General features: G+C 42.7%; 1 protein-coding gene across 1 annotated transcript; it reads right to left on the bottom strand.

The window, feature by feature from the left end:
- Positions 1-593: 593 nt before the first annotated feature.
- LOC124000654 (serine/threonine-protein kinase H1 homolog) lies at positions 594-12,217 on the bottom strand. Its single transcript, XM_046307205.1, has 3 exons — positions 11,917-12,217; positions 8,883-10,047; positions 594-2,922 (listed from the first exon to the last, which is right to left on the bottom strand). The coding sequence occupies exons 2-3, from the start codon at positions 9,837-9,839 to the stop codon at positions 2,605-2,607; spliced, it is 1,275 nt and encodes a 424-aa protein (XP_046163161.1). The 5' UTR covers positions 9,840-10,047; positions 11,917-12,217; the 3' UTR covers positions 594-2,604.
- Positions 12,218-13,028: the final 811 nt, after the last annotated feature.

Raw genomic sequence — 13,028 nt, 5'->3', positions numbered from 1 at the left:
TCCGCAAGATCTCTTGCAAATACTATTTGGTTAATCATTGACTTGGCACACATTACACACTTTACAATTTTCTCCATTTAAAAAAATGTAATCTATTCTCTTCAGGCCAGACAGTTTTTTCAGGATGTAAAAATAATTTTGAATTCCATGTTTGCATTAAAACCAAACCTTTGTTAAAAATAAAAGGCATTAATGTTGCAAAAACAATCAATCAACAAGTGACTGAAACCATGGCATTATTCGTTCTGTGGCGTTGAAAATGCATGGTACCAATGTGTGCTGCATTTCACATACACTGAGTGTACAAAACATGAATAACACCTGCTCTTTCCATTACAGACTGACCAGGCGAATGATTTGATCCGTTATTGATGACGCTTGCTAAATCCACTTCAATTGGTGTAGATGAAGAGGAGGAGACAGGTTAATAAAGGATTTTGAAGCCTTGAGACATGGATTGTGTATGTGTGCCATTCAGAGGGTGAATAGGCATAACAAGAGATTTAAGTGCCTTTGAACAGGGTATGGTAGTAGGTGCCAGGCACACCGGTTTGTGTCAAGAACTGCAACGCTGCCAGGTTTTTCATGCTCAACAGTTTCCCTTGTGTATCAAGAATGGTCCACCACCCAAAGTACATCCACCCAACTTGACACAACTGTGGGAAGCATTGGAGTCACCATGGGCCAGCATCCCTGTGGAATGCTTTCAACACCTTTTAGAGTCCATGCCATGACAACTTGAGGCTGTTCAGAGAACAAAAGGCGGGAGGGGTAGGGTGCAGTTGGCCAAGTATGTGGGGGGAAGACACCACTGCACATTACTGTGCAACAATAATAAAAAAAAACAATAACAGCAGTAGGACAGATTGAGTGAAGATGGAGAATAATGTAACATTATAGAATTACCAAATGAGAGATTGAGGTAAGCTGATACGGCTCTGTTGGATTTCCAGTATCTTTAAAAAATTAACTTTAAAATACCAGCGCTTCTCACCGGTAATTGCTCAAAAGTACATAGTCTATATGACAAAATCAAACCGATCGCTTAATATGGGTGTCTTGGTTGGGGAGAACAAAAAGATAACTACAAAAGGAGCTAACTAACAAGAGCATGTGTAATTAATATACAAAACCTACAATTAAGCCTGTCAACAAAAAACAGAGGTATAAGTATTTTGTTTAATCCCCTCAAAACACTATTGGATGACCCCTCAAAATGGTACTGTGGGTTAAATGAGATCAGTCCCTTGAACCACCACTTAAATAAGTGCATTCACAGGCTATAACAAGGTACACCCAAAATAATAAAATCTCTGAAACATTGAAGAGTTCCATTTAAAAGACCAAATCAATAGTTATAAGATTTATTTTCAATCCTATAATTTTATGGTCATTTTTCTTGATTAAGACTTGACAATAGTGCAGAAAGGCCAGATTTGAATTGGTCTCTCCTCCCAACAGCCGTCTGTGGGCTTTACGACTGGCAAAGCATCTACCACAGCACACATTTAGTTGTTATCAAACTACATAGTTTGTTCAATAAAAATATTTATAAAAAATAAAAAATACAGTAAAACATGAGATGTCTGCATTACTCAGAACAAATTGGAAAGAAATATTTGATACAACAAATTAAATGAATACTGAGCTTTCAACCATTGGACTATTCTCCATCAGTTAGACATTTATTTGATCTATTCTCCATCAGTTTGTTAAATTACACATCACTTGACGTGTATACTTCATTACAACAATGCTGTCCATCTCAGAAAGCAGGAGCAGGAGAGTGCAGAGACAGGACAATGTTTCAGCCTAATCAATCCTCACAACGACAGATGCAAAAGCGCTGGATCATCCGTCCTTATTTAGTTTCCAGTCAACCTCCCTCAGACTTTCAAGCTCACAGTTAAAAAAGATTCCCAGAACGAATTGGGGAAAAAAAATCATGAATGGACAGGTTGTAAAAACTGAATCCTGGCAAGGAAGAGACTTAATTTGCAAATCATGAAAGCAACTGGTCGGGATACAAGAAGATTGGATATACGACTTCTAAACCAAAATTAAATAAATCAATGTTTATTTTGGCCTTCATTGACATACTTGTGTTTTAGCACAAAGTATCATCGTATTTTTTGTCCAAATCAAGATATAATCAGATATAGATCTCCACCAAAACAAGTAACTCACTGTTCTTGTAACATAATAAATTCACAGCAAATAATCAGGAATCAGTGTTGGAAAAGCATTTCAACATCCCTTCCTAAACCTTCATTACCTTGAATTCTGTTCAACAGATCCGTTTAGATGGACAGCTTCAAGTGACCATTTCTACGGAAACAATATAATCATGACAACAATAAATAAATATGAGGAGACACACAAGGACAGGAAAGAAACTTGAGGAAATAGGAATCTAGGAAAAATAGTGAAATCTGAGGATGTTTTGTTTACGGCCTCAGTGGCACAATGGCCTAGGATGGATGTTGAAGTTATTGCTGAGCTGAAGTGCTGTTCTAGGCCGCTGCTGATAAGTCCCTGCTTGTGGTCTCAATGAGACCTGCAACATTACGAGTTTGTCAAAATTACAGCCCATGTAACTATTACTCAGCCATTGTATTGTTGTTGGTAGCGGCGGTTGAGCTCACGCAGCTCTTTCTCCCGAGCACGGCGAGCCTTGTTGGACTTGGTGGAGCGGCTGGAGCGTGTGGACTGGGCAGACTTGGTGCTGTGGCAGCGTGACGAGGCCCTCTTCAGGAGGTTCTGGGAGATAGAGCGCTGCAGGTTCTTCATGGAGGATGAAGCAGCCAAGCTGACGACCCAGGGGTGCTTCAGAGCCTGGCCTGCAGTCAACCTCTCGCTGGGGTCCACTGTCAGCACACGGTCAATGAAGTCCTTCGCCAGGTTGGACACACTGGGCCATGGCTGAGCAGGGAGGAAGAGATGGAAAAAGAGCTTTAAATGTTGAGGAACTGCAAAATTTGTTATGGTTTGAATTAAGGCTTTATATGATGTACTAGTGGGGGGGTCAAATCCATTTTCAGTGAAAGTAATCAAGTGGCAGAGTCCATTGCTCAAGCACACTTGTGGATACCTGCTGAATTTTGGGACATAACTATAGCGAACAATACATACAGGAGGGCAACAGAATGTAAAGCAGCTGCGGTTGAACATTGCTATACTGTACGCAGTGTTTTCCACTAGCGCCGGCTGTCGGCTTTACAGCCGACTCGCCAGTTTTTCTACTTAAATGAACTATGCTACTTTTCAATTCGGTAGTCAGAAAAAAGAATGTGGAGCCTTCCCCCGCTAGAATGAACAATATGCATCTTCTAGTGTTCTATTGATAGGAGGACAGGCGCCTATCAGTAACAAAGTGAGAAATGACAGGGAAGTCTGCTGTCTGTCCCGCCTCTCGGTACCTCTGTATCTGAGTGTATGAGCAGTCAAATTTCTTTACACGGTGGGATAGAGCATACATTTCCATGTCCCATAACAGGGCTCAAAATTAACGCTGGTCAGATACAAGTAAAATACATTGTTGGACAAGAAGAATATAGATATAAGATGTCCAAATGGACAAGTACATTTTTTTAAAGTCACAAAATGCTCCTGAGTGACGCAGCGGTCTAAGGCACATCATCTCAGTGCAAGAGGCGTCACTACAGTCCCTGGTTCGAATCCAGGCTGTATCACATCCGGCTGTGATTGGGAGTCCCATAGGGCAGTGCACAATTGGCTCAGTGCCGTCCTGGTTTGGCCCGGGGTAGGCCATCATTGTAAATAAGAATTTGTTCTTATAACTATTAAAATGAAATAAATAAAAAGCCTATGTGCGTATTTTACCTACTTATGTCCAAACTTATACTGACATGAGGGAGGCGCCAGACAATGTAGCCAAACTTAAATGGGACTTTTAATTGTATAAATATAGGATAAACGCCAGTCATTTTTGACAAATATAACAAAAGATAATAAATATTAACATCTAAAGGCTTGATTCTGTCGACATACTCGATGCACAGTTCGTTCAGCTCAAATGGTCACAAGAGTGGAGAGCGAAGGACCATGCCTGTTCCGCACACCACTCATCCTTGAATCTGAGCGGAGGTGGTCAGCATTTTGAAACTAGTTAACCATGAAGCACGTCTTAACTCGTTTCAAAGTAGCCTAGCCAAAATACAATCATATTAATGTTGAGGGAATGATTTCATAAACACTTTTAATATATCATTGAAAACAGCATTTTTCTCATGTTATATTGGTTTTCAACGTTATTTTATTGTCCAGCAGCCAAAGGTATAATCCTAGCTATATTAGTAACCTGTGCCAGTTGATTCCTCTTTAGATCTTAGATTGACGCTAGGCTAGCTAATTGAGGCTATTTTGCTGCACTCCCCATCCTTGTCTACAACAACTCCATTCACATAAACAGCCTAACTGTTGGTTGATCTTTGAAGACTACACATTCTCATTTAGCCAATTTAATTCCGGAATGTTTATTCCATTTTGCATTTGATTATGGATCTCCCACTTAACTGCTACACATGTAGCATCTGACTGTAGTGCTGCAATGACTGACCGACAATAACAAGCCAAACCCTGCAAAACGTGTGTAGGCTACTCATAATAAACTGTCATAAAACTGTTGTTTTATAAAAATGTGGAATGTAATGGTCTATTGTTGTAGGCTATGTAGCAATGTCACATAATTGTTTTATGTTTTAGACAAAGCCTTTTCATTGTTAAAATTGGTTTTGTACTCCAGCACTTTAGATTTGAAATTATAGAATTAGGTTGAAGTGAGGTTAAATTGCAGACTCAGCTTTAATTTGAGAGTATTTTCATCCATATCGGGTGAACCGTTTAGAAATTACAGCACTCTTTGTACCATTTTAGGGGACCAATAGTACTGGGACAAATTCACTTATGTGTATTAAAGTTTGGCCTTTATAAAATGAAGCATAGCTACACCCATGTATGTTACCCCCACTGAGAGAAGCTGAACTTGTCTGATTCAAAGAAGGCCCTTACGCGCACACACATTGAGCATACTGCAGTTTCTGCCAGGAACTCCAGCCTAACATCACAAAGAAACGTTGGGGGTTTGTTTTGAAATAATTCTGCACAGTCCAGGAAAACATAGACATGTTTTCGATTAAAATTAAACCCAGGCTAACACATTAGCAACTGTATGCAATGCATCCAGTATGAATTGAACAACAGTGGTTGGCGAGTATTGTTAAGATCCCAGACGCTCGTTCAGAACGTATCACAATCGATTCGGTTTTGGAAACAAAAGGAACGTATCTTATATCAAATGGAATTGTTTTAAGATGGTCATACCAAATTATTTGATTTGGAATTGTAAGAGCCCTTAAGGTATAGACAAATAAATAATTGAATTTGGCATTACTGCTATTAGCCCATAGAAACACATTGAAAACAGGTCCACTACATAAAACAACAGATAGTAAAAAAGAAAACGTTTTACAAAGGAAGTTTGTTCTGAAGTTTCTGTCCAATATTTGAGAGATGCAAAAGATTAGGATTATTATTTTAAATGTATTTAACCGCGTATTTTAGGCACTAAATTATCTACATATACACATACATGTATGTATGTGGACACCCCTTCAAACACTACCTGCCCGAATGCATAGTGCCAACTGTAAAGTTTGGTGGAGGAGGAATAATAGTCTGGGGCTGTTTTTCATGGTTCGAGCTAGGCCTGTTAGTGCCAGTGAAGGAACATATGCACACTACAGCATACAATGACAGTCTAAAGGATGTATTCCCTGTGTCAGCAGGACAATGCCCCCCCCCCCCCCCCCGGGCACAAAGCGAGGTCCATACAGAAATGGTTTGTCAAGATCAGTGTGGAAAAACTGGATTGTCCTGCACAGAGGTCTGACATCAGCCCCATCGATCACCTTTGGGATGAATTGGAACGCTGACTGTGCGCCAGGCCTAATCGGCCAAAACATGAGTGCCCGACCTCACTAATACTCGTGGCATCTAGTGGAAAGCCTTCCCAGAAGAGTGGAGGCTGTTATAGCAGCAAAGGACTCAGTCAGAGGCTCTATGTGGAGGAAAATATTTGCTAAATTTGAAAAATAAATGAAGGTAAGAAAAAAGTAACAAAATAACAAGGCTATATACAGGGGGTACCGGTACAGAGTCGATTGTGGCAGGGCTTGCTAACTGTAGCTCAATTGGTAGAGCATGGCGCTTGTAACGCCAGGGTAGTGGGTTCGATCCCCGGGACCACCCATACGTAGAATGTATGCACACATGACTGTAAGTCGCTTTGGATAAAAGCGTCTGCTAAATGGCATATATAATGTGCTCCATATATATAAATATCAATGCCAATTGTCCGGGTAGCCATTTGAATAACTGTTTACAGTCAAATGGCTTGGGGGTAGAAGCTGATAGGGAGGCTTTTGGACCTAGACTTGGCACTACGGTACCGCTTGCCATGCAGTAGCAGAGAGAACAGTCTATGACTAGGGTGGTTGGAGTCTGACAATTTTATGGGCCTTCCTCTAACACCACCTGATATAGAGGTCATGGATGAAAGTATGCTTGGCCCCAGTGGTGTACTACCCTCTGTAGCGCCTTGCGATCAGATGCCGAGCAGTTGCCATACCAAGAGGTGATGCAACCAGTCAGGAAGCTCTCGATGATGCAGCTTTAGAACTTTGAGGATCCATGCTAAATCTTTTCAGTCTCCTGAGGGGGAAAAGGCCTTGTTGAGGCCTCTTTACGATTGTCTTGGTGTGTTAGGACTATGATAGTGTGTTAGTGATTTGGACGCTAAAGAACTTGAAGCACTCGACCGGCTCCAGTACAGCCCGTTGATGTGAATGGGGGCGTGCTCGGCCCCCTTTTTCCTGTAGTCCATGATCAGCTCTTTTGTCTGGCTCATGTTGAGGGAGAGGTTGTTGTCCTGGCACCACACTGCTAGGTTTAAGACAACCTCCCTGTAGGCTGTCTCATCATTGTCAGTGATCAGGACTACCACCGCTGTGATATCGGAAAACTTCATGGTGTTGGGAGTCGTGTGTGGCCACGCAGTTGTGAGTGAATGGGGATTACAGGAGAGGACGCACCCCAAAGGGGCCCCCGTGTTGAGATGTGGCAGTGTGGCAGATGTTGTTGGCTACCCTTACCACCTGGGGTCGGCTTGTCAGGAAGTCCAGGATCCAGTTGCAGAGGGAGGTGTTTAGTCCCAGGGTCCTTAGCTTAGTGAGGAGCTTTGAGGGCACTATGGTGTTGAACGCTGAGCTGTAGTCAACAAACAGCATTCTCAGTGCAATAAAGATTCTGTCATCTGTGGATCTGTTGGGGTGGTATGTGTGCATTCTTGGAGTATGCGTCCTTGTAATCCATCAGGCCCTGCAGTCTTGTGAATGTTGACCTGTTTAAAATGTCTAACTCACATCGGCTAGGATCACACACTCATCTGGAACAGCTGGTGCTCTCATGCATGGTTCAGTGATGCTTGCCTCGAAGCGAGCATAGAAGGCATTTAGCTCGTCTGGTAAGCTCATGTCACTGGGCAGCTCGCAGCTGGGTTTCCCTTTGTAATCCGTAATAGTTAGCAAGCCCTGCCACAATCGACGAGCATCAGAAGCGGTGTAGTACGATTAAATCTTAGTCCTGTGTTGACGCTTTGCCTGTTTGATGGTTCATCAGAGGGCATAGCGGGATGTCTTAATGTCCCATGTCTTAATGTCCCGCTCCTTGAAAGCGGCAGCTCTAGCCTTTAACTCAGTGAGGATGTTATCTGTAATCCATGGCTTCTGGTTAGGATATGTATGTACAGTCACTGTGGGGATGATGTCTTTAATGCACTTATAGATGAAATCGGAGACTGATGTGGTGTTACTCATCATTACCATCGGATAAATCCCAGAACATATTCCAGTCTGTGCTAGCAAAACAGTCCTGTAGCTTAGCTTCCATGTCATCAGACCACTTCTGTATAGAGCGAGTCACTGGTACTTTCTGCTTCAGTTTTTGCTTGTAAGCAGGAATCAGGAGCATAGAATTATACAGATCTACCAAATGGAGGATAAGGGAGAGCTTTGTACACATCTCTATGTGTGGAGTAAAGATGGTATGGAGTTTTTCTTTCCTGTGGTAGAAATTATGTAAAACGGATTTAAGTTTCCCTGCATTAAAGCCCCCGGCCACTAGGAGCACTGTTTCTGGGTGAGCATTCTCTTGTTTGTTTGTGTCCTTATACAGCATTGTTGAGTGCGGTCTTAGTGCCTGCATCAGTTTGTGGTGGTAAATAGACAGCTACGAAAAATATAGATGAAAACTCTTGGTAAATAGTGTGGAGACTTCCTTAATATTAGAGATTGCGCAGCAGTGGTTTTTGACAAATAGACACAGACCACCACCCCTCGTCTTACCGGAGGTAGCTGTTCTGTCTTGCTGATGCATGGAAAACCCAGCCAACTGTATATTATCCATGTCCTCGCTCAGCCATATTCCGCACAGTTCCGTCTTGATCTGATTTATCTCTAAATAAACTGTGCATTGATCCCACAGAAAAAAATGGAATTCAAATAATTACAAACCAACAAATAACCGAATATCAACATGTTTCGAAAACCAGTTTGAAAGGAATGACTATTGACGTTTCTAAACGTTAAAACACAGCATCAGGATTATAGTTCACATGGGGCCAACCGTAAGCAAATGTAACCGCTGAAAAGGAGGGTTTTTTGAGCGATAGTGTGCACTCAACACATCAAGGGAGGTGTGCTCGATAGGAGTTGTAGAATTATTGAGAAGCAAAGAGGACAGCAAATTAGTAAGAATCAGAAACTAAATGGATGAAGAGAGTGTGTGAGGTCATAGATGCTTACCTCCCCAGAGAAGCTGTACTTCCCTTTGAGGATCTGGCGGTAGAGTCGCATGCGGTTGTCATCCTCAAAGGGCATGGTTCCACTCAGCAGAATGTAGGAAATGACACCCAGAGCCCACATGTCTACAGCATTAGTGTATGGCTTCCGTACCAGGATCTCTGGGGCAATGTACTCTGGTGTCCCACAAGTGGTCTTCATCAAGCACTCATCCCCCTTTTTACGAGTGCTGGCCAGCCCAAAGTCAGTGATCATAATTTTTGAGTCCGCCCCAGGGTGATAGTAGAGCAGGTTCTCAGGCTTGAGGTCACGGTGGGTGATGCCAAGTGTATGTAGATACTTGACCCCGTCCAGTACCATCTGTAGGACACGTGTAGCATCACGCTCTGTGAAAGAGCCACGGGCGATGATACGGTCAAAAAGCTCTCCTCCTGTAGCCAGCTCCATCACCATGTACACTCTCTCAGCTGTCTCAAACACCTCCATCAGCTGGATGATGTTAGTGTGGCGTACACGACGCAGGACACACAGCTCTGACTCGCATACCTCACGTCCCTCTCTATAGCGCGTCTCGATCATCTTGATAGCATAGGGCTGACGCGTGCTCTTGTGCTCCACTCGCACCACCCGGCTGAAGCTACCGCGACCTATCAGGGCCTTAATGTCATATTTGGCTGTGACCCGTGGGTCAAACTTGGCTCTGTACTTGGCTACCTTGTTTCTGCATGGGTCTGAGGCATCTGGTTGGCCTGTACCCGGGGATGCCCGGGTAGCTGGGAAAGCTGCCTGGGCTTGTGGAGAGAGAGAGCCTGTTTTCTCCCCTCCCATTTTACTCCCACTGCCGTCGTCTCGGATGAAATGTTTGTAAATGTCGGTCTTAGGAGGCGCCACCTTTTTGACCAAGTCTAGCTGGACATCTCCAGGTGGCTCAGGGAGGACCTTGCTCGTCCTGCACCCCATCACATCACAATCCTGACCAGCAGGACATCTTCATCGCCCATGTAACAACCAGGCACTGAAGAGCATCAAGACACAGCAGACAGCCAATGCTCTTGACAAAATTCTGCAGTGGCCCACTGAACCAACTTTATCAATGGCAATCAGTGTGGCAGGCCACTCAGAAAATAGCTTCTCCACACAGAAGTGGACTGATGAAAATTGGGAAATTCTGAAAGAAAGAATACAGAGTAAAATATATTTGTTATGATACATTTTAAATAAATCATTGTTCAATACCAAGTTCAACACCCTAAAAGATGACTGATTTGACCAAATATAGCCTAGTAGCATATAGGCCTAGCACATAGACCTATTTTGTGTGCTGTGGAAATGCATCACATTTCCTACCTAAACTGAGAAGTGGTGTGGCATGAAAAATTAAATCAAGAATTATGTTAGGGCCTCCCGGGTGGCGCAGTGGTTAAGGGCGCTGTACCACCAGGTACAGGGTTTGTGGCCAGGCTCTGTCATAACCGGCCGCGACCGGGAGGTCCGTGGGGCAGCGCACAATTGGCCTAGCGTCATCCAGGTTAGGGAGGGGTTGGCCGGTAGGGATATCCTTGTCTCATCGTGCACCAGCGATTCCTGTGGCGGGCCGGGCGCAGTGCGCGCTAACCAAGGTTGCCAGGTGCACAGTGTTTCCTCCGACACATTGGTGCGGCTGGCTTCCGGGTTGGATGCGCGCTGTGTTAAGAAGCAGTGCAGCTTGGTTGGGTTGTGTATCGGAGGGCGCATGACTTTAAACCTTCGTGACTCCCGAGCCTGTACGGGAGTTGTAGCAATGAGACAAGATAGTAGCTACTAAACAATTGGATACCACGAAATTGGGGAGAAAACGGGGTAAAATACAAAAAATAAGAATTATGTTAGTAGAATCAACTCTTTTCTGGTAAAGATTCTAAATAAAAATCGGGCATACCAAGAATGTCGATAAGAAAGTCTGCATACATGTATTGACATACGGCTAAATAACGGTTCAGGCATCCCACCAACTGGCCCCCCCAGCTTAATTTACATTTATGCTTTAGGTTTGTCTCAGAGTCACATTATTGGATCTGTCCCACTATAGCATCTGTAGGAGCACGGCAGCGCCATTGAGGACATCTTGATTTTGAAGTAGTACATTTTCTTCTTCTACTACTTCAATGAGTTGACAAACAAACTGAAAGGGTGCATACTGACACCTGTAGTGTGTTCTTTGAACAGGTATAAAGCCAAGGTTGGCGATTTACTGCCATCTGCAGTTATAGATGGTTTGCTCACGAGCAGGGCTCTAAATGGACATTTTTCATATGTAACACTGGTGCTCCCAACGTTAAAAAGCACAACATACAATTTAGGAGTACCAGAAAATCTGATTTTTAAAAACGATTGAGAAACAGCCTATATGAATTTGAGCTACTTCTGAAACACGTTGTTCCCTAGAAACTAATACATAACCCTGTAAATACATGTGTTTAATATAAAAAGCAGATTCATACATATAACTGTCATTGAAATTAAAAAGTAATTTGTGGCATATTAGGTTCCTACAGCTTCTGGGCACCAGAGTCTTCTAGCTTTCTCTATGGCCTGGCTACATGTTATACTGGCCTTGCAAACTAGGAAAATCGTGCCATTGGCAACAGCCGCCATGTATCAAATCTATAATCCAACCCAATTTGAGGAAAATTTTACATTGTTGCAGTTTGTGGCAGCATTGTATAATTTGGGGCGGTGTAGCCAACAAAGTTACTTTGTCCGCCATGATGAATGTAGCAAACCTAAATGCCGACGATAGTTGCCTATTCCTCTGTAGCATAACCTAAAACTGTAGGCCTAAAAGTTTTGTTTTAGTACATTTGTTTGTGGTAGGAATCTAAACAATTTGCGAGATAAAAGGTCGTGAGAAATTTGACAGCCATGCCACTTTATCTTGATCAATTGTTTTAAAAAGGGACATTTATCCTTTATCATAAACTGTTGGTTAACAAAACCCATGTATTAGTACATTTCATATTGTTCTGGACTCTGAAGCATCAAAACAACAAAATCTCACCGTAGCTATATCCAAGTTAGCTAGCTAGCTACACACGACAGCAAGACTCCACAACAGGACTCAGCTGTTCTCTCCATTTTTTTGGTTCGGATTTTTCAAAGTTGAATCCAGTTGATAATAAACATAGCATACTACTCAATCGTCTGTCTCTGATAACATTCGGAGTAAATTGAAACAAGTTTATGGCTTTATTTCGCGGGTAAAGGCGGTGGCAAAACAGCAGATTGAAGTGCTCGGTAGTTTGCTTCATAAAACTTTTTTTTGTGGGACCACCTTTTTCCCCTGTAAACTTCTTTGTAAGTACGACCTCCTCGGTTTGTTTCAGATATACTTTGGAGGCAGCCTGGTATCATAGACTAGACGTAGTATACTAAAGTTAATCCGGGAAATTTAAAAGTATGATACAGTATTATGTTTGGTATGGTTACATAAGACAAAAACAAAAGTAGGGTGGCTGGTCAGGTGTATAACGTCAACGTCTAGCAACCCAAAAACTGCGAGTTTGAATCTCATCATGGATGACTTCAGCATTTTAGATAATGATCTACTTTGCAACTACTTAGCAACTACTTAGCATGTTAGCTAACCCTAACCTTAACCCTTTTAGCCAACTACTAAACATAATCCTAACCCCTAGCCTAGCTAATGTTAGCAAGCTAGCTAATGTTAGCCACCTAGCTAGAATTCGTAACATATCATACGTTTAGCAAATTCGTTACATCTAATACAAATTGTAATTCGTAACATACAGCATATATGTCTCTTGACCCCTCCTGTCTCAGCCTCCAGTATTTATGCTGCAGTAGTTTGTGTCGGGGGCTAGGGTCAGTTTGTTATATCTGGAGTACTTCTGCTGTCCTATGTGAATTTAAGTGTGCTCTCTCTAATTCTCTCTTTCTTTCTCTCTCTCTCGGAGGACCATGCCTCCGGACTACCTGACATGATGACTCCTTGCTGTCCCCAGTCCACCTGGCCGTGCTGCTGCTCCAGTTTCAACTGTTCTGCCTTATTATTATTGGACCATGCTGGTCATTGATGAACATTTGAACATCTTGGCCATGTTCTGTTATAATCTCCACCCAGCACAGCCAGAAGAGGACTGGCCACCCCAC

This window comes from Oncorhynchus gorbuscha, linkage group LG02 (genome assembly GCF_021184085.1).
Source record: "Oncorhynchus gorbuscha isolate QuinsamMale2020 ecotype Even-year linkage group LG02, OgorEven_v1.0, whole genome shotgun sequence".
NCBI lineage: Eukaryota > Metazoa > Chordata > Actinopteri > Salmoniformes > Salmonidae > Oncorhynchus > Oncorhynchus gorbuscha.
This window is presented reverse-complemented; position numbering and strand designations above follow the sequence as displayed.

Excerpts from the sequence above, each read along its gene's own strand:
- LOC124000654 (XM_046307205.1), bottom strand. The coding sequence starts at position 9,839 with ATGGGGTGCAGGACGAGCAAGGTCCTCCCTGAGCCACCTGGAGATGTC. Across the intron at positions 2,923-8,882 it reads AGTACAGCTTCTCTGGGGAG|CCATGGCCCAGTGTGTCCAA; the intron begins GTAAGCATCTAT and ends CTCCCTGCTCAG.